Source organism: Neophocaena asiaeorientalis, unplaced genomic scaffold (genome assembly GCF_003031525.2).
Source record: "Neophocaena asiaeorientalis asiaeorientalis breed wild unplaced genomic scaffold, Neophocaena_asiaeorientalis_V1.1 scaffold504, whole genome shotgun sequence".
NCBI lineage: Eukaryota > Metazoa > Chordata > Mammalia > Artiodactyla > Phocoenidae > Neophocaena > Neophocaena asiaeorientalis.
This window is the reverse complement of record NW_020174438.1, coordinates 6,712,278-6,738,543: the sequence shown is the minus strand read 5'-3', so window position 1 is coordinate 6,738,543 and position 26,266 is coordinate 6,712,278. Positions and strand designations below refer to the sequence as shown.

Here is a 26,266-nt window from a genome sequence, read left to right as displayed (position 1 = left end):
TGTGGGATCTTCCCGGACCGGGGCACGAACCCGTGTCCCCTGCATCGGCAGGCGGACTCTCAACCACTGCGCCACCAGGGAAGCCCTGTATTTTATCTTTTTAAGACCTGCTGCCTGTTATATCTGTTTTTTAATCCTAGTATTGCTTATTTGTGCCTTCTCTTTATTTTTTGATCAATCTTGCCAGAGACTTTTTTTTTACTACTTTTTTCAAAGAATTGACTTGTTTTTGCTGATCAGCCACCATAGTAGGTGTGTATATTATTTATTCTGTAAATAGTTAAATGTGTATATGTATCAGCCCAGGTTCTTCAGAGAAACAGAACCATAGGGGGTGTGTGTGTGTGTGTGTGTGTGTAGAGAGAGACACATAGACAGAGCAGGAGACAGAGAGAGAGAGAGAGAGAGAGAGAGAGAGACAGAGAGATTTATTTTAAGGAATTGACTCACATGAATGTGGAAGCTGGCAAGTACGAAAATCTACAGGATAAGCCAGCAGCCTGGAGTGCCAGCAAAGAGCCAGTGTTGCAGTTCAAATCCGAAAGCCATCTGTTGGAAGATCCCCACTTCTTCTAGAGCAGGGATCCCCAACCCCCGGAAACCCCTGTTAGGAACCAGGCCGCAAAGCAGGAGGTAAGCAGCGAACAAGCAAAGCTTCATCTGCTGCTCCCCATGGCTCGCGTTACCACCTGAACACCCGCCCCCACTCCTGCCACCGCTGGTCTGTAGAAAAATTGCCTTCCACAAAACCGACCCCTGGTGCCACAAAGGTTGGGGACCACTGTTCTAGAGAGGTCAGTCTTTTTCTATTAAGATCTTCCACTGATTGGGTGAGGCCCACCCACACTATGGAGGGCAGTCTGCTTTGGTCAAACTCTACTGATTTAAATGTTAATCTCATCAAAAAAATACCTTCACAGAAACATGTACAATAATGTTGACCTAATATCTGAGTACCACGGCCTAGCCAAGTTGACACATACAATCAACCATCACAGTATGTATAGATATATAGGCATTATGTATCTATGCTTAATATATATACATATTTAACTTCTTTGAATATCTGTTCTTTATTGTTTATCATTTTCTGCTCTACTTACTTGAATGTATCTGTTCATCTTAACAAATCAACCAATAATATATAACAATATGTATTTAAAATTGATTGCTAACTTAATTCTGTTGTGGTTAAATACTCTCTGGAATTTATTGATACTTGCTTTGTAGCCTTGACAAGAACATTGCCAGTTTTCATTAATGTTCTATGTGTGCTTGCAAGGTGTGTGCGTTTTCCAGTTATTACGTGCCATGTTCTATAATTGTCCATTACATCCAACTTATTTGAATCTTCTCTACCAATACTGGTTTTTTTTTTGGTCTGCTTGATCTTACCAGTTTCTGAGAAATACTTATTAAAATCACTCTGCTAGATGCTGTATTTGATCCCCTATACTTGTGGACATTTTGCCTTCTATTTTGAAGGTGTTTTAAAATTTTTTATTTATTTATTTTTAAAAATTGAAGTATAGTTGATTTACAATGTTGTGTTGTTTCTGGTGTACAGCAAAGTGATTCAGATATATATATTCTTTTCCATTATAGGTTATTACAAGATATTGAATATAGTTCCCTGTGCTGTACACTAGGTCCTTGCTGTTTATCTATTTTATATTTATATATAGTGGTGTGTATCTGTTAACCCAAACTCCTAATTTGTCCCTCCCCACAGCTTTCCCCTTTGGTAACCATAAATTTGTTTTCGATGTCTGTGAGTCTGTTTCTGTTTTGTAAATAAGTTTATTTGTATCATTATTTTAGATTCCACATATAAGTGATATCATATGGTATTTGTCTTTCTCTTTCCGACTTGCTTCACTTAGTATGATAATCTCCAGGTCCATCCATGTTGCTGCAAATGGCATTACTTCATTCTTTTTAATGGCTGAGTAATATTCCATTGTGTGTGTATGTGTATATATATCATATCTTCTTTATCCATTCATCTATTGATGGATACTTAGGTTGCTTCCATGTCTTGGTTATTGTAAATAGTGCTGCTGTGAACATTGGGGTGCCTGTATCTTTTTGAGTTACAGTTTTCATCTTTTCCAGATACATGCCCAGTTGTGGGATTGCTCAACCATACAGTAACTCTATTTTTAGTTTCTTAAGGAACCTCCATACTGCTCTCCATAGTGGCTGCACCAATTCACATTCCCACCAACAGTGTAGGAGGGTTCTCTTTTCTCCATACCCTCTCCAGCATTTATTATTTGTAGGCTTTTTGATGATGGCCATTCTGACTGTGGTGAGATGATACCTCATGTAATTTTGATTTGCATTTCTCTAATAATTAGTGGTGATATTGAGCATCTTTTCATGTGCCTGCTTGCCATCTGTCTTCCTTGGAGAAATGTCTAGGTCTTTTGCCTTTTTTTAATTGGGTTGTTTGTTTTTTTATTATTGAGTTGTGTGAGCTGTTTGTATATTTTGGAAATTAATCCACGGTCGGTAGCATCATTTGCAAATATTTTCTCCCATTCCATAGGTTGTCTTTTCGTTTTGTTTATGGTTTCCTTTGCTGTGTGAAAAGCTTATAAGTTTGATTAGGTCCCATTTGTTTATCAACTATTTTATTTTTTGATTTCTATTTGTCCCGCTCTTTCTACATTTCCCTTACCCCCTTTTTTTTTTTTTTTTTTTTTTTGCGGTACACGGGCCTCCCACTGTTGTGGCCTCTCCCGTTGCGGAACACAGGCTCCGGACGCGCAGGCTCAGCGGCCATGGCTCCCGGGCCTAGCCCCTCTGCGGCATGTGGGATCTTCCCGGACCTGGGCTCGAACCCGCGTCCCCTGCATCGGCAGGCGGACTCTCAACTACTGCGCCACCAGGGAAGCCTCCCTTACCCCTTTTTAATGTTTGAAAACATCAAATTGTTTCTGTGTATTCTTATTCCAGAATCAAGGCCAAGTTTCCTTCCGTGGGGTGATTTTTTTCTAGTTGGTAGACTGAGGATACTGCCCTTTTGCATCCTGGCTTTATGCAGAGGTCTTCCATCTGACCTCTCCCTTTGCTCAGGCCCTAAGCTTTGTCTCCTGTCCTCAAGTGGCCCATTCAAGCTGAGGTGTTAAGCCACCAGGGAATTGGCCTGCAGGGCAAACACCAGCTCACGTGCTCTCTTTCTCCTGAGCTACTGAGCTCTGAAAATTTCCTTCAGTTCAGTTGCTTTAAAAAGTGTATGTATCAAAAAAAAAAGTGTATGTATGTGTGTTTTTTAGTTTTGGGTGTCCTTTGGGATTTTTCTGAGCACAACTAGTCTGTTACCACCTGCCCTGTTGCAGCTATAATGCAGTTACCTTCCTTGCCTCATGGCCCCTTCCTCCATCTTCAAAGCCAGCAAGGTCAGGGCAAGTCCTCATGTCACGTCTCTCTGACCCATTCTTCTGCCTCCCTTTTATGATTTAAGAGCTCATGTGATTAAAACTCCAGGATAATATCTCCATCTTATGATTCTTAATCACATCTGTAAAGTCCCTTTTGCCATATTAGGTAACAAACACATTCATAGTTTCCAGGGATTAGGATGTGGGCATCTTTGGGAGGGTCATTATTCTGTCTACCACAAAGATTAATAAATAACATTCCTTACAACACTGTAAATCAGCTATACTTCAATAAAATATTTAAAAAGAATAACAGCCCATTATTCCCCTCCTAGTTTGGTTCTAGTCAAGGAACAGACAAAGGAGTCAGACAGAAAGAGATCAAAATATCAGCTTTATCATGAGTTTTACTGATTAGGAAAGTTAGCTTGACCTGAAGCCACAGTCAGGAAGGACCCTGAATCCACTCATCCTACACACATACCCCAAACTGAACTCAATCCCAGGCTACAGACTTCCACCTTCTGGGGCAGAGCTTGTCTCAGAAAAAGCTTCCTCAGAAGCTAATGCTTGCATAAGGGGACGGGCAGCTCCAGAGAGAATTCCATCTTTTAGTTCTGTCATCAGAAGAGGCCTTCCGCCACTGAGGAAAAATTGAGTAAGGGGAGGCAGGTAGAAACCACTCTCCCCTCCCACAGAAATATGGAGACTGGAATAGTACCCATGATAGCGATTCTTGATTTTTGTCGAGGCTTTGTGTATGGCCTAGTCTATAGTCAGTTTTGAAAAAATGCTTTACATGTGCTTGAACACGGTGTGCCATCTCTAGTTGTTTGGGGTGTAGTTCTTTATGTGCCTTTTGCTGTTTTGATAATCACCACTTTATTTTTTAATTTTCTTTTTAGGTGTGCTTGACCCGTCATTTCCCAAAGGAGAGGGTCTTTTTTACACACTGTGGGATTTAGTTTTGTAAATTTGTGTTTAGGATTTGATATGTGAGTTCATCAGTGAGAAGACTCGTAATTTGCCTTTGTAGTACTCAGAACTTCTAAATTGTTAAGTTCCAGGGGCACCTTTCACACTCTGGTCTACAAGTTGTACTGGCAGGCTCTCCTTATCGAGACAGCTGGGAGCGGTCCATCCTTTTCTCTACTGAACACCAGTTAGATTAGAATTATTCACTTCCTGAACGTTGGCTAGAGCTAACTTGTAAAAGCATTTGGCCTGGTATTTTCTCTGTGGAAAAATATTAAATTATGGCTCAATTATTTATAGGTCTATTCAGATGATTTTTTTTGTTTTTTATCATTTTATCCAGTGATTGTGTGTGTGTGTGTGTGTGTGAGACTGGTTTTAATATTTTGATCAAAAATACCTAATCCAATGCATGAAGTCCTGAGTTTTATTTTTTGAACACGTTAAATTTCACACATTCAGTGTCATAATTTTTTGTATGTCTCTCTTAATAACATCAAAGAACTGGATTACTTTTTCTCCATTATTCATATTTTTGCGTTTAAATAGGTGTTTAGTGCAAAATGGTTGACTAATAAGAAAAATAAATAAATAAGTAAATAAATAGGTGTTTAGTGCATTTATAATTATTATAGTTACTAGTATATAGGTATGTGTGTACTTATTTCTCTGTTTTATGCTGTTGTTTCTTTTTAACTTTTTTTTGCTTGCTTTTGGTTTTGCCTTGCTGGCTTCTGTAATATTGATCAAGTTGTTTTTAAATCTCTTTTAGGAAGTTAAACATCTATTTCTACTTTTTTTTTTTTTTTTGCGGTACGCAGGCCTCCCCCTGTTGTGGCCTCTCCCGTTGCGGAGCACAGGCTCTGGACGCGCAGGCTCAGCGGCCATGGCTCATGGGCCCAGCCGCTCCGCGGCATGTGGCATCTTCCCGGACTGGGGCACAAACCCGTGTCCCCTGCATCGGCAGGAGGACTCTCAACCACTGCACCACCAGGGAAGCCCTATTTCTACATTTTTAATGCTCATCCTTGCACTTTTTAATGCTCACGTTTTTAACATGCATCCTTAACACATAGGCTAAAAGATAAGTATCTTTATAGAATAATAATTCTGTCTTCCTCTTCAGTAATACCTGACTCTTAGAATGCTTTAATTCCCATCACTGCCCCATCTTCCACATTATTTTAGTTTTGTGTTCTGGTGTCATCTTGATTTATAGACCCCAAAATATTATGCTATTTATTTATTCATTTATTTATTATTCATTGAACATTTATTTTTATTGGATATCATAATGCATTATTTTACCTAATCCTTTTGAAATTTGTGAAAGATGAACAGTATTGCCACCCCCCTTTTTAAAAAAATTAATTAATTAATTAATTTGTTTGTTTATTTTTGCCTGCATTGGGTCTTTGATGCTGCGTGCCAGCTTTCTCTAGTTGTGGCCAGCAGGGGCTACTCTTCGCTGTGGTGCACGGGCTTCGGGCTTCTCATTGCAGTGGCTTCTCTTGTTGCGGAGCACAGGCTCTAGGCGTGCGGGCTTCAGTAGTTGTGGCTCACAGGCTCTAGAGCACAGGCTCAGTAGTTATGGCGCACAGGCTTAGCTGCTCCGCGGCATGTGGGATCTTCCCGGACCAGGGATTGAACCCGTGTCCCCTGCACCGGCAGGCGGATTCTTAACCACTGTGCCACCAGGGAAGCCCTGCCACCCCCTTTTTACAGACAGGAAATTGAAGCATAGATAGCTTAACTAGAAAGCATAATTAGGTAAAAATACAAGATCCATCAGATCTCAAAATCTAAGTTCTTTCATCATCCCATATTACATAAACTAGTCTTAGCTCTCAAAGGAAGGTGCTGAAACAAAGACCTTAGGTCTAAGTAGTTGTTAGAGAATGTACAGGACATATGGTCCAATGGTCTCCATTCTGGGTCTTCAGTGGAGGTGTCTGATGGTGCCCAGGAGGCTGCAGATCTGTGTCTTGAGGGTGAAGCTGCAGCTCCTCTGGGATTCAAAGGCTCTGCCTGGGTAGCAACTTGCTATAAATATTCTTGTCTCATGCATTTTGTCATACTGTGTACCCCTGAAGAGCTTCAAGAAGAAATAGAAAATAGTCCTGGAGGCCAGAAAGTCTGAGATCAAGGTGCCAACAGGGTTGATTTCTGGTGCGACCTCTCTTCCCAGCTTGTGGGCTATCTTCTTCTCACTGTGCTCTCACATGGCCTTTCTTCTGCTGGTTTTGGAAGAGTCTTGCAGAGAGGCAGGAGGTGGCTGCAGCTGACCCTGGGAAACAGACCCTGGCTGCAGCCACTCTTGGATGCTCCCCCCGCCCCCCCGGATGTGTTTTTCATCCCACTCCTTTTTGGTTGGTGCAGTTTTTCCTGCTTCATGAAGTAGATCCTTTAAAATCCCTTCAGGAATAGCCTGCCAGTAATAAATTGCATGAGTCATTATGTGGAAAATGACCTTATTTTAGTCTTAATCTTGAGTGGTAGTTTGTCTTGTACAGGTTATAGGTTGGTAGCTACCTGTAGATATTATTTTGTGGTCATCGGGACTTTGCTGATGAGAAGTCTGTTGACAGTCTGTCTTTTATCTCTGGTTGCTTTAAAATTTCCTCTATCCTTGGTGTTCTTCAGTTTCACTGCGTTGTTTCTAGGGTGGGTTTGTTCTGATGTATCATTTTTTGGGACTCAGTGTGTGTCTTTTTTTTTTTTTTTTTTTTTTTGCGGGGCGCGGGCCTCTCACTGCTGTGGCCTCTCCCGTTGCGGAGCACAGGCTCCGGACGCGCAGGCTCAGCGGCCGTGGCTCACGGGCCCAGCCGCTCCGCGGCATGTGGGATCCTCCCGGACCGGGGCACGAACCCGCGTCCCCTGCATCGGCAGGCGGACTCTCAACCACTGCGCCACCAGGGAAGCCCTCAGTGTGTGTCTTTTAAACTGAGAAGACTCAAGATTTTATTTGTGACAAATCCATAGCCATTTTCTCTTTGCTGCTTCTGCTTCACTCTATATACTTCCTTCCACTTTCCATTCCAGTAATTTTCTTACCTGTTATTTAACCTGCGCACTTAACTTCTCACTTGAATAATTGCATTCTTCGTTTTGGTTTCCAAGTGGTTCTTTTTCAAATTGTCCTGTTCTTTTCTCGCTCCTTCTTATTCTTTCATTAAAGTTTCTATTTCTCTCATTTTTTTCCTTCAATTATGTAAAACATATCATATATGTCCAAATAGATTCCCAAATAGACAAGTACTCATAGCATTAATTTATTGATTAAGTTACTTGTATATTTATAAGCGTTATGTAAAATAACTATGGATTTCTTATCTCACTGGCACATTTTTAATAATAATTTTATTCAAGCGTTTTACATTGATCTCCAACATACTGTGTTTATCATTATGAGAGCTGCTTGTTGAATAATTTTAACATCCCAGAACAGTTGAAGAGCATGTGGGGATGCTGATAAAATGTAGAGGTGGGGTCCGAGAGTCTGCATTTCCACCAAGCTCCCAGGTAATGCTAGTGCAGCTGACATGCACAGCACTTTTGATGTGCAGAATTTTAGAGCAGCGGTCCCCAACCTTTTTGGCACCAGGGACCGGTTTCGTGGAAGACAATTTTTCCATGGATGGTGGCAGTGGGGACGGGTGGGGGGAGGTGTTGGTTCAGGCGGCAATGCGAGCGATGGGGAGCGGTGGGGAGCGATGGGGAGCGGTGGGGAGCGATGGGGAGCCATGAGGAGCGGCAGAAGAAGCTTCGCTCTCTCGCTCACCCGCCGCTCACCTCCTGCTGTTCAGTCCGGTTCCTAACAGGCCACGGACCAGTACTGGTCTGCGGCCTGGGGGTTCGGGACCCCCATTTTCAGGCCCATCATCTTCACTTTTCAGTTGTTGTAAATACAGCACTTTAAAAATTCACATATGATGCTCTCAATAGATATTTCATCTTATGCCAGAGAACCCCCATCTGCATGATAAAGGATCTTTGTTTTTAAACATCCACAGATAAAATATTTTATTTATTTTTCAACAAATGGTGTTGGAACAATTGTTGAATTGAATAGCCATAGTTAAAAAAAAAAAAGAAAAAAGGACCTTGACCTAATCCTCATACTTTGTACAAAATTAACTCTGGATCAATCATAAATCAAAATGCAAAATATGAAGCTACAGAACATTTAGAATAAAGCATAGGAGAAAGTCTCTGTGGCCTTGAGTAATACAAACAAGTGTATATTAGAGGTAAACAATAACGAATTTATTACAGTTTGGGTGTGCAGGGTAAGGGCATGAAATCCTGTTGTACTTGCCAGGGAAGAAGGGAAAGCTTCACAGTGGGTAGTGGTCAGTGGAGGAGAAGCAAGTGGAGGGTCCCTTTGGAAGCGACTTTTTTTTTTTCTTGTGCCATTTTTCATTAAGTGTTTATTAGCCTTTGGGGGGCTCTTGATAATCTTAATTCAAATTTCATTGCATAATAAAGCGACAGGGACATCCTGCTCTCAGCATGACAGCCAAGGGAGCTCTACAGATCCGCTCAAATGTGAAGCTGGAGAAAATCAGTTTTTACAAAATGCAAAGAGCCTTTCTCTGGAAATGATCCTGAGCCATTTCACTGAAGAGACATTTATTCCATAGAATCTACCAGAACTTGGTAAGAACTATGAGCGTCTGTGGTCTTTGAACCAAGGTGTGTGCCTTCCCTCCCTGCTCTGGCTCAGCAGGGCAGAAGCCCACCCCAGGCTGGGGGAGCCACGCACACAGGGACCCCCGCTCCTGGCATCCAGCTAGCTGCTCGGCTATCTTCCCAGGAGGGCAGCATGTCAGCGTTTCTCATCCTGCCCCCCCAGAGACCTGTGTTTGGGGCTAAACACTGAGTGAATGTGGCTGAGAGGTGGGGGGTGGGTCCCGTCTCCGGCTCAGACCCCCTCGTGAGACCAGACTGCACACTGGGCTCAGAGCACTGAGGATGCTGGTTCCCTGTTACCCTTGCTGTGGCTTGTGGCAGGTGGAGTGGTCCATGCAGTAAAAGATCATTTTTTAGAAGTTTGTCTTATATGTATATATTTCTAAATTGTTCAACATATTTATTTTGTGTAAGTGAAGACAGGCTAAGTTATGCTGCAATAACAAACAGTCCCAGAATGTCAGCAGCTTGAAACAGGTTCCCCCCGGGTCTCCTTAGAGCTCTGGTCCACATCATCTTCCCTTTGGAACACGGGCTGATTCAGTCCCCACCGTTGCCAGAGACCAGAGCAAGTGAAAGAGATATGAGGAATTGTGCTCTGGTTCCTAAAGACTTTCTCCCAGAAGTGACACATATCACTTTTCATGTTTATTGCCCAGAGGAAGTCGTGTGGCCGTGAGTAACTTCAAGGAGCAGAAGTGTTGTCCTGCTATGAGCTTAAGTAGAGGAGAGCCAAAACATTTCTGAATAACCCTAATTACTACTACACCCATACTTAGTTGCTTTTGAAAGCGATCATTAAAAGGCTTTCAGTGAAATCCTATATTTGCATTTTATGTTGTCTTACCTTCCCCTAACAATTACTGAATCTGTATTAAATTTTGGTTGTGGGTGCTTAAAATAAAAATTCTCAGGTTGTCCTCTCTAAACATCAGAATTTGACATCGATCAGCGTTGATTTGCTAGTCAATGATTTCCACTTAGGCTGCACGTTAGAATCACCTGGGGAGCTTTTTGTTCTCCCAGGTCAGCCTCAGACCCATCAAATTAGAACCTCTGGAGGTTGGGACCCTGGCATCTGTAGTTTGTAAAACTCCCCAGGTGATTTCAGTCTGCATGTAAAATTGAAGTCCCCTGTGTTAATCTATCTTCCCTAAAGAGTGCTTTGTTGTTCAAGATAAAGTAATTGAGAGATTGCCCCCAAAGAGAAACTTTATTTGGGCTTGAACATGAGGTGAGCTGCTGTTTTCCGAGACGTAATTTAGGGGTCAACACCTTGCCTTATGTTATTGTCTCTTTTGTATTGTTTTGTTAAACCCAGGTATGAAGGCATGCATTTTCTTATTTGTTGCATCTGATACTCCGATTTTGATGTATTTTCCTCTGTGATTGTAGTTTTTCCATAGGAACTGATCATCTGTAGGGAATGTGTGTGGAGTATGGAACTGAGTCTTCTGGGTGACTGGTTTTTTGTTGTTGTTATTTCGGTCGCGCCACGAGGCTTGTGGGATCTTAGTTCCCCGAACCCAGGTCACAGCAGTGAAAGCTCTGAGTCCTAGCCACTGGACCACCAGGGAATTCCCTGGGTGATTGTTGCCTTTGCTAATGCTGGGCCTTAGGAGTTTCACCATTCTGGACCATTTTCTGAGCCTGTGTGTTGATGAAATTGCAAAGAAATAGAAATTAAAGTCTTTTACGTGTGTATACATGTGGAAAAATAGACACAGATACACATGTACTCATACACATTTACACACATACGCAATATTTGAATAGTAAGGAAGAATCCCAAGGATTTAGGGCAGGGAGGGGCCCAGAGAATGGAAGGAACTTGTCCAAGGCCAAGGAGTGATATAAAGTGAATGAAAATCTCAGTCTTCCCACCTACTCCTGGCCTGACTTATCCTCCATTTATAAATGTGTGTGTGTGTCTGTGTGTGTGTGTGTGTGTTGAAGTGTGTCCAGGATGCAGAGGGATTACTTAGCATTTGTTTGGAGATTGGGGGATCTTGCCCTGCTTCTGTTCATTTTCTTTCCTGACGTTGTTGCCTGTGGCCTCTCCTAGTCGACTCTAAATTGTATTTGCAGGAGCCGGAAAGCGCTGAGCACACATCAGAGTGTGGGTAGTAGGGCCGTTTCCTAGTTCCCCAGAGCCATGGACTTGTTTGTGGATTGTGATCCGCGACTCCCTCTATCCTGCCCTTTCAGAAAGCAAACCGGCAATCAAATAGTAATTGTTTCCTTCTGTGTGGATTTCTCATTCCAAAGACTGCCATGGCAAGTAGGAAGTTGGCTTTTAAAAGAGCAGAGGAACCTGGAATTAGACGTCAGGCCTGCAGTGCAACCGTGGATGTGGTAGCCCTACAGCCCACATTTTCCAGCAAGAGTCCTGACTTCAAATATTTTATTCTGTTGGTTTTATAAACAATCCAAATGCCCTAGAAATTCCACTACGAACCATATTTTCTAAAGTATTTCTTACTGATGAAAGGAGCACAGAAATCCTTTGTTAGACTCTGTTGCCCCAGTTCTGGTTTGAAAAATACATCACTGTACATATTAGGCAAAGAAGACTTTTTTTTTTTTTTTAATGGTGGGGTTTAGAAAGGCAAAAACAGTCCTATTTGGGACATACCAGTTTAGAAAAAGACCCAGTATCCCAGATCTCTGGGGAAATCCAGGTACTCTTCCTCTTAGCTATTCATCCAAGCATACGTACAGACATTCAGTCCAGTTCCCCCTCACCACCTACTGGTCAGGGGGCATGATGACTATGTTAGCTAACTATGACAGGGGCTCTGCCCTCAGAGACTTCACAGCCCATAAAGGGAGATGAGATATGGATACACACAGTAATAAATACAAGTCAGAAGTATACCCTCTGTATTCTATACCCTCTGAGTATGTCAGAGGGTATAGAATTTCCCAACTGGGAAGATCTAGAAAGATTTCGATTCACTCAACCTCACCAGACCCCACACAGCATCCCTTCCTCTTCATCCTGCTGATCAGAGCGAGTCACTAGACCAGCCCAGAGTCAGCATCCACCGCAGGATGAGGGGAGTAGAATGCCCACACGAGGATGGGATGGATTTTTGGTGGCCATCTGTGCAGTCTACCACATTAACGTAGAAGAGGACAAATTTATTAATATCAGAGCTGAAGACGGGCATCTCACCATTTTAGCGCACATGTCCTTGGTCGTGGGTGAGGTCTAGCTGTGCTTTCCCAGTTGTCTGAAGTTGTGAGCTTCCCTAAGCCAGTCCCAATGGGCACAGTCATGTGCCTCTCTCATGCCCAAGCCAGGATGAAAGGTGATTTCTGCAAAGTTCATGTTGTGAGTGATTCTGCTGAGGCAGAAGTGGTTCCTCTAGGCTTCTTATCCATCCCTTTCCTCTCCCCTTTCACTAACTTGGCTGTTTATCAGTTCCTTGCCCGTGGCATCCACCCTTCTTACCGAGGTTCCCGCCTCTCTCTTGTTCCAGGCACTAACACGGGGGTAGATATTAGCGATGGTACCTGTGAGCCTGGACTGGCCTCCGCGGCTTCCTACATGAAGCCTTTCCCGTTGCTCCATCTCGTCGAGGACTTGAGGCTGGCCCTGGAGACGCTGGAGCATTCTCAGGAGAGAGCAGCCCTCCTGAGCCAGATCCCAGGCCCCACAGCTGCCTACATAAAGGAGTGGTTCGAGGAGAGCTTGGTGAGTAGGCCCATGGCCTGGGTGGGGAACACGGTCACGGAGCCCCTGGCATGCCACCACCACCTGGGGCTGTTACTTCATCTGTGCACTGTCCAGTCTTTTCTTGCTTCCTGTCCAGATTTGGCCAACCCGCAGTGGGTGGTGGTCCTTCCCAGCAGAAGGGTAGGGCCTGGTCAAGCAGCTTAAGCTCCACAGTCAGCCTGCCTGGGCCCCTCCCGTTGTTCTCCTGAGAAGGGGAAATCCAGGGCCAGAGAAGAGCGAACATGGAAGGTGTTTCCCCCCAGATAGTACATGCACAATTTGCTGTGTTATAATCCCTAGCTGGGGTCTCTATTTTCAGCTGAATCCACCATGCCCCTCATTTCTTACAACAAACTAGAACCTTGTTGCCTCATCCATCCCGTTATTGCTGCCCCTACTCTTCAGACCACCCTGCCCTAGAAGTCCTTCCTGCCCCTAGAGTGGAACGCAGGTTTCCTGACTCTCCTTCTGCCCTCTCTAGATCAATCCTGCACACCTGCTGGTCTTTAAGGGAAGCAGATGAGTAACCAAAGCTGTAAATTTTTGGCTTTTGTTACCCATCTCCTTCCCTGTGGAGACCAGCCAGTCAGCTTTAAAAGACGAGTAATAGCTGGGAATGGGTAAGGCAAGGAACCAGTCCATTCTGGAAATGATCTGGATTTGCACCCAGTCCAGGGCTGGTAAGCCAGAGGGAGCATGTGATTGTTACCCAAGCTGAGTCTGAGGATGAAAGCTGGGATGCAGTCTTCTAAAGCTAGAATCCAGTGGATCTGATTCAAAATCGGGAAGTATGCACAGAGATGGGATGACAGGAACAGGACCACTAAATTGGGAGGGGCAGGTTGATGTTGAAAACCACAGACGAAGGAGGTTGAGATCCTCTTTTCTGGAGGCCAAGTCATTTGTGCTTAGACGGGTTACATCCCAGATGTCCTAGCTACTCCTCTTCAGGAGTCTGTCAATACAGTCTTATCCTCATGCCTTCCTCTGAGCACCGAAGAATTCTTTATTATATCCATTATATGTGTTGTTCAACATTTTCATTACATAGGTTGTCTGCCTGGAGTTCTGTAGCATACCCATAGGTAGGGAGAATAACAGCCCTTCAAAGATGTCTACATCCTAATGGCCAGAACCTGTGAATAAGTTACTGTATGTGGCAAAGGGGAAGGAAGCAGGTGGAATTAAGGTTGCTAATCAGTTGAGTTTAAAATAGGGAGAGCAGCCTGGATTCTCCAGGTGAGCCCAGTGTAATCACTGGCATCCTTATAAGTGGAAGGGGGCGGCAGAAGACTCAGTGTCTGATGGATGTGGTGGGGGAAGGAGTCGCCCGCCGCCGCTGCTGGCTTTGAAGGCCGAGAACCGAAGGGTGCAGGCAGCTGCCGGGAGCTGGAAAACTGGGCTCTCCCCTGGAGCCTCCAGAAGGGAGAGCAGCCCTGCCAACAGCTTGATTTTAGCCCAGTGAGATTCATTTCAGACTTCTGACCTCCAGAACTATAAGGTAATGACTTTGGGCTTTTGCAAGTCACTACGTTTGTGGTAATTCGTTACAGTAGCAACCGATAATGCCCGGAGAGGAAGGTGAAGGTTGCTGGATGGGTCTCGGGTAGGCCTGTTACAGGTCAGGTTTGCAAGCTGGCTCCTCATTCCTCCCCCACATGAAGGCGGTTCTTGGGGGTCCTCTCAGACTTGTGCCGATAATGGGACAGAAGTCCCCACCTGCTTCTCCGCTCACACTCTTAACCAGGTTGGGAGTTGCTGGGGGATGGCTTCGGTAGTTTAGTTCTCCTTCCCACAGCAGAAGGATCTCCCTTTGCTTCGCTAGAGAGGAACTCTCTGGCTGTTACCGTACTTGTAGCTTCACGATGTTGATCCTGGCCTCTCCCCTGTCATGTCTCACCATCTTCTGCCCACCTCTCTTTGCAGCTGCGGCTTTCCAGGTCACTTTACACCTGGCATGGGCGCCCATCCCTCCCTGCAGTCCTGCTAAGTACTACTGACTCGGGCTGTAGTGTTTACAGAAAATTTTATGAAGCTTCAAGAAAATGATAGGTCCATAATTCCTCAGTCTGAAACCCTTGGGTCCACATGCATTTTAGAACTCAGAGCTTATCGAACTTTAGAAAGGTGAGACAGTGCCTGTGTACTGTACAGTAGGTACCATCTCTGGCAGATATAGGGCAGGAAACACGTGAACATTTCTTCAGCGAAACTTGTGAATATCTGCCTGAAGTGGGATAAAGAAAGACTACAAATACATAATTTACAGTGACTGTATTTTTACCTTGTATAGATGTGCCTGAATCTATGGAACCATTTCTCTAATGTTGAATTGAAATTATTTTTAATCTTTCACTAATGATACGGCATTGCTGCACAGACTGTCTAGAAATATTTGTTATATCGAAAGATTTTCGGATAGAATCGTGAAAGTAGAATAATAGAGTTAAAGCAGGGTTAACGGACAAAATACAGAATGCTCAGTTAAGTTGGAATTTTAGATAAACGATGAATTTTTAAATAAGTATGTTTCATACAGTTTGCTAAGTCTGGCAACTCTGATCAAAGATATTAATCTTTAAGCCTTGTGACGCGTTTTTCCAAACCACTTTTCAAAAAGATTTTACTCATTTATATTTTCATTGGCAGGGTTTGAGGTATATCCTGATCAACAAGCACTAAGATTGAAAAATAGCTTTACTCATTTCATAGGAAAAAACAGCTTCATTTTATCTTTGCATTTCTTTGTTTAGGAAGGCTAAATTTTTTTTATTAGCTAATTAGTATTCCATATTGTCTCCAAATTTTTGATTTCTTACCCCAATATGAAAAAAATTCCTTCTCCAAATACACATTCGTATATGGAGAATTGTCCTAATATATGTAAATTGTAAAACATAGTCCCAGATAGAAAATCCTTTTTAAAGGACAGGTTAAGGAAATAGCTCTAGAGACTTCCCTGGTGGTCCAGTGGTTAAGACTTCACCTTCCAGTGCATGGGGTGCAGGTTCGATCCCTGGTCTGGAAGCTAAGATCCCACATGCTTGGCAGCCAAAAAACAAAACATAAAAACAGAAGCAATATTGTAACGAATTCAATGAAGACTTTAAAAATGGTCCACATCAAAAAAACTTTACAAAAGAAAATAGCTCGAATATTTTCTTCACACACCTCCCCACCCCCACCCCTCCAGAGATCACCTTGAGTCCCTTGGGTGTGCCTGCCCTAGTCTGGTCTGTTAATATTTTGTGTTCTCTCACCCCCACCCCTATTAGGATTTTAGTGTTTTTCTTATGCTTAAATGACTTTTTACTAGCCCTTTGCTTTGTGGCATTTCTTTTCCTCACTTTATTTTAAAACGTGGTTTATTTATGGTGGTTTTTTGAGGCAAAGATTTTAAAAGGATTGTAACTAATTAATTTTATCAGTCTTTCCTGTTTGAATTTCTTCTTTTCTTTCTAGAAAGGCCCTGCCTGACCTCAGATCAAATAATATTCACCTGTATTCTCTCTCAGTAGGTTTAGTTTGATTTGTATCACATGGTTTACTCGAATTCATCAATCTTTTTAGTGTGTGGCATGAAGTATGGATCTAACTTCTATAATTTACCAAAAGAGATTCTTAAAAAATATTTTTGATCCCAAAGTAGTCGATGTGGTGTTTGCAAGATGCATGGCAGAAAACAGCTTGCATTCAGATTTGCAGATCTGTTTTGGGGGCTATTTACAATGGTTGGGGGAATGCTTGCCTTGGAGAGATTTTTCTAAAAGTTGTTGCATTCATAAAACTTTTGGAGTAGTTATGGCCATCAGCAACCTATGAATGGTGTACTTTTAGGGAGGTCAGAAGTTCATATAAACATTCCAAGAAACCAGGGCTGGCTGTTTAAGGTTTTGATTCTAGACAGAGACCACCTGTGTGTATTTTAGGTCTCAGAGACCTAAAGTCATTTTACAAGGCACACACATTCCATAGCAGGTCTTATCTGTATGGAGATAGAAGCCAAGGCCGTGAAGAAACCCACTGCTCCTCTTTAGATTGGTTTTAGATTGCCTTAGGTTGGTACTTTTAGTCAGAAGATGTTGCTGTACAAGTTGTGGTCTATGGACCAGCATTTTGGTATCACTTGACAGCTTGTCTTCAAGAAAAAAAAGTTAGAATTTGCCCCATCCACTGAACCATTTCCAGGTGATTCGTATTCACATTAAAGTTTGAAGCACTGCTTTAAACCAGAGACTCGCTTGAATTATTACCAAAAAAAAAAAAATCCCATGTGACTTAAAATTGGAGCTAACAAGGTGGCTCGAGGGCTCAGGCAGGTAGTCCTAATTCATGGTATCTGTACGTCCCTTGGGTGTTTGTGCTGTTCTCTTTCGTCGTAAACCTCAGTTACTGCTTTGTCATATGCTGGCCTGGCGTGATCCAACCCTGCCTTATGACACCTGTCAATTGGGATTCTTTCTCAGAGAAAGAATAAACAGTAAGGCATAAACAGTAAGGAGTTTTAAATGTCACTAACGAGATGTCCAGAGGATGGGCGGTCCCAGGGTTAAATCAGTGACTCTGGGATGACCTCAAGGGCTCCAGCTTTTCTTATCTTTCTCCCCACCATCCTCAGGGTGTTGGTTCTTTCTCAGGTGTGTCCCCTAACAGTTGCAAGAAGGCTACTGCAGCTCCGGGCAGCCTGTCCTCACACACACACAGCTGTGTCCAGAGGTAGAATATGTCCTCTTTTTATAAAACTGGGAAAGATTTCTCTGAACCCCCCTAGCTTCTCATATGGTCCCAATGGTCAGGATTTGTTCGCATGTGCATACCCTAGCTGCCAGGGAGGCTGGGGAACCAGTGTTGGTGCTTTCACTGATCATAGTGGAAGGGGGGGCGTCTGTCGGGAAGGAACCATGATGGAGGGGGGGAAATGTCCCTTAGGAAGACAGCTCAGGGCGACTGTCACATGTCCTTTAGGTGTGATTTTATTCTCGTTGACTGACAAGTTCTTATTTTCTCTCTCTCTGTGTGTGTGTGTGTGTGTGTGTGTGTGTGTGTGTGTGTGTGTGTGTGTGTGTTAACCCCTGAAGGAAAGAATCTCATTGGGTTAACTCATAATTTGAGCCAAGCCCTCCAGGTCTATGAAGAAATGTTAATTGCAAAAGAAATAGAAATTCAAGATTTTCATTTATGCTCAGCTGTGGTTGGTTTTGGAAGATGCATTGCAGAAAACAGCTTGCATTTAGATTTGCAGATCTGTTTCGGGGTCTGTTTACAATGGTTGGGGGAATGCTTGCCTTGGAGAGATTTTTCTAAAGGTTGTTGCACTGGATTAGCTGCCCTTGGGTCAGGTCTCCACCCAAGGGCCAATAATTAGCTGGGGTGAGAGGGTAGGAATCGTGGTCTCCTGTTACTGTTCAACAGTAAGTGTAACTGGGATATTCAGTCACAGATACTGGCAGCTGTAGCACACAGAAACAGGGGCTGCTGAAGAGGCCGCAGTGGATGTGGGGAAGCGGTTGGCTGTTCGAGCACATAGCGGACTAGTCCTGGGCCCCCGCCCTTATGTCTTGAACGGTGAGGGAGCTGTGGTCCTAGTGCAAAGTGGTCAGAAAGCCCGTGTGTGGGCAGCTGTTTCTTTACAGTGGGGCTGGTTCCTCCTTGCTGGGTGCTGGCAGGGCTGGACACAGATTGGCTGGCAGCAGCAGCGATTCTCGGCCTGGGAATAGTTACAAACAAGCCAGGCTTATCCTAAAGACAAGTATCCATGGAACAGAACTGCCCAGGATTCAGTGGTGCTAGGTGGTGGGCAAGTTTCCAGGGCTTTGGGGCCTAAAACAGGGTCCTCCCTTCCTTGGCCCCTAATAGAATGAGGAAAGGTGGGCTTCAGGCCTGGAAGGGTATGTGCGGGGCTCTCTAAGCTGGGGTCCCTCTGGGACTTCAATGAAGAAAGGAACAAAGGGCCTGGATTCCCCTGTTCTAGGAGAACTGTTACCCAACCAGGTCTGTTTCCCTGATGCACAGCAGGCCAAATGCTGAGATGCTGTGGTTTACAGCCAAGAGTTTATTCACAAGGCAGCCAAGTGAGAAGACTGGAGAATGTCTCAGATCTGCCTCACTGAAGGCGAGGGGGTTGGAGTGTTTATGGGATAAGAGGGTGGTCTTAGGGGAGAAGTGGTTGGAAGTAGGAAAAAAGTGAGGAAATCGGTGTTCTGCGCAGGTGTATCTGGGTTAATGCTTCTGCATATTCCAGATGGAGGCCCTCAGCATCATCTGAGGATGGAGTTTTCCAGTCCTTTGATGTCAAAAGGCCACTCATTAGACATCTGCGCAGGCCCAGTTTTAGGGTGGTGCCATCCAGTCCCTTGCGGGCTCACACTGGGCAGGAGCTGACTCCAAGTTCCTGTAAAACAGCTGGGCTGCATGAAGCTGGGATGGTATGCAATTAAAGGGAGGAAAACAGAAAGAAAAAACAAGTGAACTTAATGAAGGCAATTTACAAGCAAAGGGGTTTTAGCAAGCTGTTCCCTTATCTGTTGTTCTATAAGACAAGTTCAATCATTTCTATTATCAGCTTCTGTTAACTCTGTGGGGCACAGTTTCAGTATCTGAACTCTGGGCTTAGCCTCAGAAAGTTGGTGAAGTGCCAAAGCGCTTCGGATGGGGCTCTTGTATAGGAAAGGTTCCTGGAGACCAAGGCGAGCGGGGATCACGGAGCCTGGCCTGCAGAGAAGCATCAGTGAGGCTGTCCTGTGATAGCAGAAGAGTGGGAGCCTCTTTCATGGTTGGCAGACGGGGCTCAGCTCAGAGTCAGGACTCGTAGAGGATGAAGCTGAGGCCCAGGCTGGAAGGCTGCAGCATCTCTGCTGTGATGGGAATGGAGCTGAGTTCCGGAAAGGGGCCACCTGTTCCTCTCCCTGCAGCTGCCTCCTAGGCCTGTGGTGACCTGGGGGGATGAAGCCCTCAGGGAGAGTGGAGTCCGTAAAGGGCTGGTCAGCCAGCTTCGAGTGGGCCCTGCAGGGCTGGGGAAACAGCCAGCTAGCGGGGGAAGCGGGCGGGTGACCCAGGTTCTTGGGAGATGCCCAAGTGATACCAGAGCCGGCAGGGTCTGCAGATGGAGCAGCTCCGGGGCCTTCTCTAATAGTCGGGTACACACACTCCTCATCTGCAAGGCATCGGTCTGTTCCACTGTTTCATTACTTCAGATGTGGGTCAGGGAGATTTTTGGTGAAGACCTGAGGCTTCGGAGGCTGAAGGTGAAGTCTGAAGAAAGGCAGGTAAACCCAGCAGCCGCGGAGTGTGGGCACGTCAGGGCAGAGCCCAGGCTCCAGGGCGGGGTGGGGGGGGGGCGGCTTGGCAGAGACGCTCCAGAGGGGCTGTTCAATGTGCCGCCCTCTGGAAGCAGTGTTCGTGGAGTCGGTGTGGCCTCCCAGAGGGCCCATGCTCTCCTCAGCCAGGGTGCAGGTGTCCTGGCCAGCGTGCTTGGGCAGGTGGAGGGGAGCAAACCAGGGTGAAGCGGTGTGGGATGAGGCAAAAGGCCAGCTCTCTGCCACTCGCGTGTGGCCACGGGTGAACCTCTCTTCCCTCCTCTGGGACTGTTTCCCTACTGGAAAGGAGAGCTGGTCTGACAGTCCGTCTGCAGGATCCGGCCACGCATTTCAGTCCTGCAGTTTAAAGGCTATAGAGCGGCCCCCCCTGGTAGCCACCAGCCCCTGCCTTCCTCAGTCTAGACATTTAGGTTTGCAAAGGGGAGACAGGTTAGGGAGCCCCTCTAGGCACAGCTGCCCCATGTCGGGGCTCGGCCGAGGCCGCCATCTCTGATCATCTCCGGAGCCATGAAATGGGAGGCCCTGAATCGGCAGCTTCCTCTGGGCCTGGCTGTAAGGGAAGTAAGGCCCCTCTGGGGTGTGTGCTGACCTGTGTCAGTCTGTCCGTCAGATGTTCGCGTGCTCTCAGCTACCTTCTTATCCAGTCTCTCCAGAAACAAAAAGACTAGCCCAGGAGGGTGCACGGCCACCCCCATTGTCAGTGCAGCCGCCGTGTCACAGATGGCGGCTCCTTCAGCTCCCGGCGCTCCGACGTTCCCGCTAGGTTCAGCCCTCAGTCTTTCATTCCGGCCAGAGAAGCAAATCTGCTCACCATATTAAAAAGCCAGAGGAGTTAAAAAAAAAATAAAAGGCGGGGGGGGGTGGGGGGGAGAAGCTGTTTTACAAATTATAAACCGTGAGCTTGAGTTTCTTGTGCCCTGCGATTCGTCTCTCTTCTCCGCTCAGGGCCAGGAGCAAGAGATGGGTGGGGTATTTATGTGGCAAACATGTTCATTTTGAAAAGTCACAGACGGGAGTTTTATAGGAAAATCTTGGCTTTCTGGATGTTAGAAAAGGGGAACTTTGGTGATTGTTTTTCAAAAAAAGAAACAAGTGAAGCCTATGCGTGTTTCTTGCTCTCCCCACTATAGGTGTGAACTTGAGAGCTCGAGAGTTGTAGGTGTCAGCGCTCTCTTTCCTGTGCTTCTCTCCCAAGGGACTCCTGCTAGGCTGGTGTGCGGGTTGTGGGGAGGCTCTTTGTCTCTGTGCAATACTGGAAGAAGCCACTAGGTGGGAGTCAGGGACAAATGCTGGAAAGTCTAAAAGCCCAAGGAAGAAGGTATGGGCTTTATGTGAGAAAATAGCTGCCTCCCCCGACCCCCTCCCAACGCTTAGAGGACATAAGTTCCTCTCATTAATGAAGCCGCTGGACAGTGTACCTGAGTCAGCTGGAAAAAAGAATTATTTTCCTTGGAGCCCAGTGGATAAAGGGTAGGCCCGGGAGGCCTCCACTGTTTGTGGTGGGGGAAGGAGACCAGAGGGATGAGGGCCTGTCCTGGGAGCACAGAGTTGACCTTCCATTGTCAAAGGCGATATCACTTGTCAGCTTTCTGTAACTATTTTAATTATAAATCCCTAATCTTTTTTTTTTTTTTTTTTTTTGCGGTACGCGGGCCTCTCACTGTTGCAGCCTTTCCCGTTGCGGAGCACAGGCTCCGGACGCGCAGGCTCAGTGGCCATGGCTCACAGGCCTAGCCACTCTGCGGCATGTGGGATCTTCCTGGACCAGTGCACGAACCCTTGTCCCCTGCATCGGCAGGCAGACTCTCAACCACTGTGCCACCAGGGAAGCCCTCCAAACACCTTTTAATTCCAGTGCCTTTTGCTGGTGCGCTATTAATTAGGGTGGCCTCCATTTCCTGACCCTGCGTCTGTCGGGCCCTGCCCTAGAGAAGTCTCCTGTACCTTGGGGGATTTTGAATACGTTTTTTTCCTGTCACAGCACCCCAGATTGGGGGCTTTCAGCCACTACAAACTTAGCAGTTTTAATTTTCCTGGGTTTTGGGTTTCTCTCCCCGCCGTCCAAGTAAATTGTACCTTACTAAATTCCGGAGATCTGGCTTCTTTCAGACTTGAGACTGTTTCAGTCCCTCAGAACCAATGTTTATAAATGATCAAGAATGTGCAAACACTGGTGAAAGAGCAGATAAATCCTTCCCCGCTAAATCTCCTGCTTCGGGCCCAGGGGACGTGGTGGGCAGTGTTGCCCGGTTAGCATGACCTGAGGTCTGAGCGTATGGACACACCCCCAACCCTCCCCCCGCAAAGAGGGCTTTGCCAGCACACCACCGGGCCTCCTTCCCTTTCAGGCACCTGCTAGCAGGTAGGGAGGCTCCAGAGGAGTCCCACTTCCAGGCAGGACTGTTCAGTACACTGGGCTCCAAGACCTTCCGAAAGTAGTCTCCTAACCTCTTACTCCTCACATATGGTCCTGAGACCAGCAGGTTGAGCATCACTTGGAAGCCTGTTCGCGATGCACAGTCTCGGGCCCCATTCCCAACCTGCTGGGTCCGAATCTGCATTTTCACAAGAAAGCCCCTCTAGCCCTGGTGATTCCTCCCCCCGGGGTCAGCAGTCTATGGCCTATACTTGGCCTACTGCCTATTTCTTATTCCCTGTGAGCTAAGCATAATTTTTCTGTGTTTCAGTGATTGAGAAATCACAGGAAGACAATTTTTTGATGTGAACATGATGTAAAACTTGAATCTTAGCGTTCACAAAAAAAAGCGTGGCTGGAACACAGCTACCCTCACTGCTTTCCACATTGGCTGTGGCTGCTTTTGCGCTACAAATGGGAGTCGACTGTCACAAACCATATGGCCCACAAAGCCTAAATCATTTGCCATCTGGCCCTTTACGGGCAGTGTGCCGCCCCTTCTGCTAACTCGTTTTGGAGGTGGGTTTTCGTGCTTGGACACCCTGGGGACCTGGGCTGCGGTGGCCAGGATGCCTGTTTCACAAGCAGGACTTACTTGCCAGCCCCGAGGAGCAGTGACCTCAGGCTAGCTCTTCCCTCTCCTCCCCTTCCTCTTCCAAGAGGCAGGCCCACGGTGCAGCGCACCTGTTGAAGGGCACAAGCCCGTCTGACTTACTAGGTCCGTCCTGACACCTGTCACCGTGGCCCGGAGGCCAAGGCTCAGGGCTGCACTGGAGCTCCGGATGCCAGTGAGAGGTCAGCGGAATAGCACGTGACCCCTTCTCGGTCCAAAGTTGTGCCCAGTTAGATGCTGCTGACTCCTGGCCGCTGGCAGGAGGAGGAGAATCTCAGGAACTCCATCCCCAATCATTCCCACGCATACATGGGATTCCGGCCAGATAAGTGACTTTCTTGGGTTCCCCTCCTGGACCCAGGGATAAGGAGGAGGGCAGTCTATATGAGTTCCCCTGACCACTCTGGCCTCTTAGCTGTGCTTCTGCTCCCCAAATGCTCAATTGCCTGCCCTTTGCCCTCAGCTGGCTGCCTCGTGTTCCAGACCGTAGTGAGTTGAGTCTGGTCGATGTGAGTTGCTTTCGGGAAGGCTCCGAGGGCCACAGGGTCACTGTAATGACTCCTATTGATGTATACTATGTGGTTCCTGAAAACGTCTCTCTTCAGTGATGGATCCAGGGAGTCCCTGAGAGTCTCTCTACTTCACAGGGCAGTGCTATAGAAGTAGGACCGCCCCCATCCCGCCTTAATAAGGGCAGCCTAAATCTTTCTGAGTAACTACTAAGACCAGATAAAACCCAGGCTTTCAATCTTTTGGGAGTCATGGATCATTTAGATGACCTGAGGAAAACTATTTCAGAGAAATAGTGATTTATATACATTTTATGAACGTACTCAAGGGCCTGTCTGATCCTCCGAATCCCCTCTGTGGCCTACGGTGAGGAGCCCCTGGCTGGGATGGCCTTCGGGGTGAGGGGCTGCAGCCATGGCTTTGCTTCTAGGCCTTTGGAGTGCTATCTTGTGGATTCTGAGTTGAAGTGCAGTATACTTAGGGGTTTCAAAAAAAAAAGCCTGAGGTAAGAATTGCAACTTGAGGATACCGTGAAAATATGTCAAGAATCTAGCTGCAGCGCGTCTGGATTCCCTCCCTCCCTCCTTTCCCTTTCTCCCCTCCTCACTCCCCACCCCATTCATCACACATGAGTTGAGCGAATAGATGAAGCTGGCTCTGTCTTGTCTTCTCTGAGTCAAGCATCTTCACCCTGGGGAAACTCGTTTTCTCCACGTAGAGTTTCAGATTTATCTTTCCAGTCTCACCATTTGAGCCTCACTCTTTCACGCGGAGAATGTTCAGGTTCTTACCGTGTACTAGGAATCATGCTAGGCGTGGAGATCAGAGCCGTCAATCAGGGCTCACGCGTGTGCTCCCGTCTGGTGAAGCGGTCAGATGTGTAAACAAGTGTGGTTCAGTGCCGCAGGGCAGGTGGTGACACGGGGAGGGGGGTGGGTGGGTGCCGGGGAGCCAGCTTCCCCAGAGACAGGTCGGAGTCAGCGAGGCTGAGGGGCAGCCATGTTGCCGCCTGGTCCCCTCTTTTTCCTCCTCTCACACCAGAACCTACCAGCGGACACTGATCCCCCCGCCAAGGGTGGGCAGACCTCTCCCCATACAGCCCCCAAATCAGCTGTCTTGCCTCTTCCTCCCCGGAGCCCCAGGAACACCTTTATCATGTACCGCGTGGAAGTTCTTTACCCAGGGCAAGAAGTGGGTTTCAGTTGCCTTGGATGCTGGGCAGACGTGTGTTGACCAGATGAATTCATTTGACTTTCCCAGGTTTTTAGACAGAAAAAAGTAAAATGGCCTACCCACCCCTGCAGCCTTAGAGACCTTGACTAACACATCCTATCCTAGTTCTGGGCAGGGAACCTTGGCGGGTGAGGCCCGGGCTGCATTCTGGAACTGAGCCAGAGGCCAGAAGAAGGCCCTAGAGCTCAGGGCATGGGCAGCTGAGCCTGCTTTTCCTTTCTGGCCTCTGATCTGGGTGTGTCTCCAGGAATTTACTCCTCCGCTCATGCCAGCTGCTGGCCAAAGCCCTCCTCCTGCCGCCTCTGTGTTCTGTGTGGGCTGGGCCAGCCTGCCGGGGACTGTGTGTGTTTTCTGCCTTGTCCTCGGGCCCTGCTTCTGGGCTGTGGACAACACCCAGTAGAGCCCTCTCTTGAGGTGGGAGCTCCAGGAAACCCCCTGGTGACCCCCAAGGGCGCCAGGGAGGCCCACGCAGTCACAAGATGTGTGTCTGCAAGTCATTTTGGGCAGCAGGGCTCAGAGCCCTTGCGTGTAACCACAGTTCCCATTGCACCCACATCAAAGCCTGCTTTCATAACCGGTCAGAGCCGAGGGCCACACGTTGAGGGCTGGGCAAGGGAGAAAAGCTGTTTTTAGGGGAGCTCTCAGAGGAGGCGGGAATGTGAGGAAGCGGGGGGCAGCCTGTGGGGAATGCTGGACAGACCACCCTGGCAAGCCAGCATGTGACCTGCCAGTAAGAAGGCAGATACAGCTCCCTGTCTCCTCAGCCTGCTGCCTTCCCAAGGCTCCCACCCAGAGTGCTCCCTAGATCTCACGGACACACGTGAGGTGGCCTCACCTGGCTTGTGAAGCAGCTAGTCTGGGCTGGGGACAGCCAGCGAGGCGGGCACTTGACAGAAGCTCTGCGGCCCCGGGGAGCCCTGTGGTGATGGCTGACAGCAGAGGTCTCGCAGCCTGCAGCACCGGATGGCGCCCCCAGTGCCCAGGACGGCAAACCCCCAGCAGGGCCAAGAACCCAGACTGGAGCTGCTTCTGAATTTGTTCTTATTTGGAAACGACTGGCTTCCCTCAGGGCACAGCCCGACACCAGCCTGGAGGAAGAGGGGTAGGCGTGGGCTGCTGGGTGGGAGTCAGGCTGTGTGTGGGAACCAGCAGTTCCTCCAAGAGCAGCGCTTATTTTTAGTCTTCTCCCCAGTCCCAAATAAACTGAGAGCAGCTGGGAGCCTGTGGGTAAATGCAGAGTGGAGCTGAGACAGGAAACCGGGGTCTCTCCCTAATGAGTTCCAGCCACTCCAGAAGGGGGAAGCCAGACGAGGAATTTTCTTCGGGACTGCTTCCCTCTGGCAGGCTCTGGTATTATCACCGAAAAGAATGTTCCCGTGTGTGTGTGTGTGTGTGTGTGTGTGT

The 26,266-nt window shown here is 46.8% G+C and overlaps 1 protein-coding gene across 1 annotated transcript in view; it reads left to right on the top strand.

Moving 5' to 3' along the window:
• PPFIBP2 (PPFIB scaffold protein 2) overlaps positions 1–26,266 on the top strand; it is a 153,131-nt gene that overhangs the window by 38,920 nt on the left and 87,945 nt on the right. Inside the window, exon 6 of the mRNA XM_024757007.1 lies at positions 12,539–12,753. Coding sequence (XP_024612775.1) covers positions 12,539–12,753 — 215 coding nt within the window. The remainder of the gene's footprint in view (positions 1–12,538; positions 12,754–26,266) is intronic.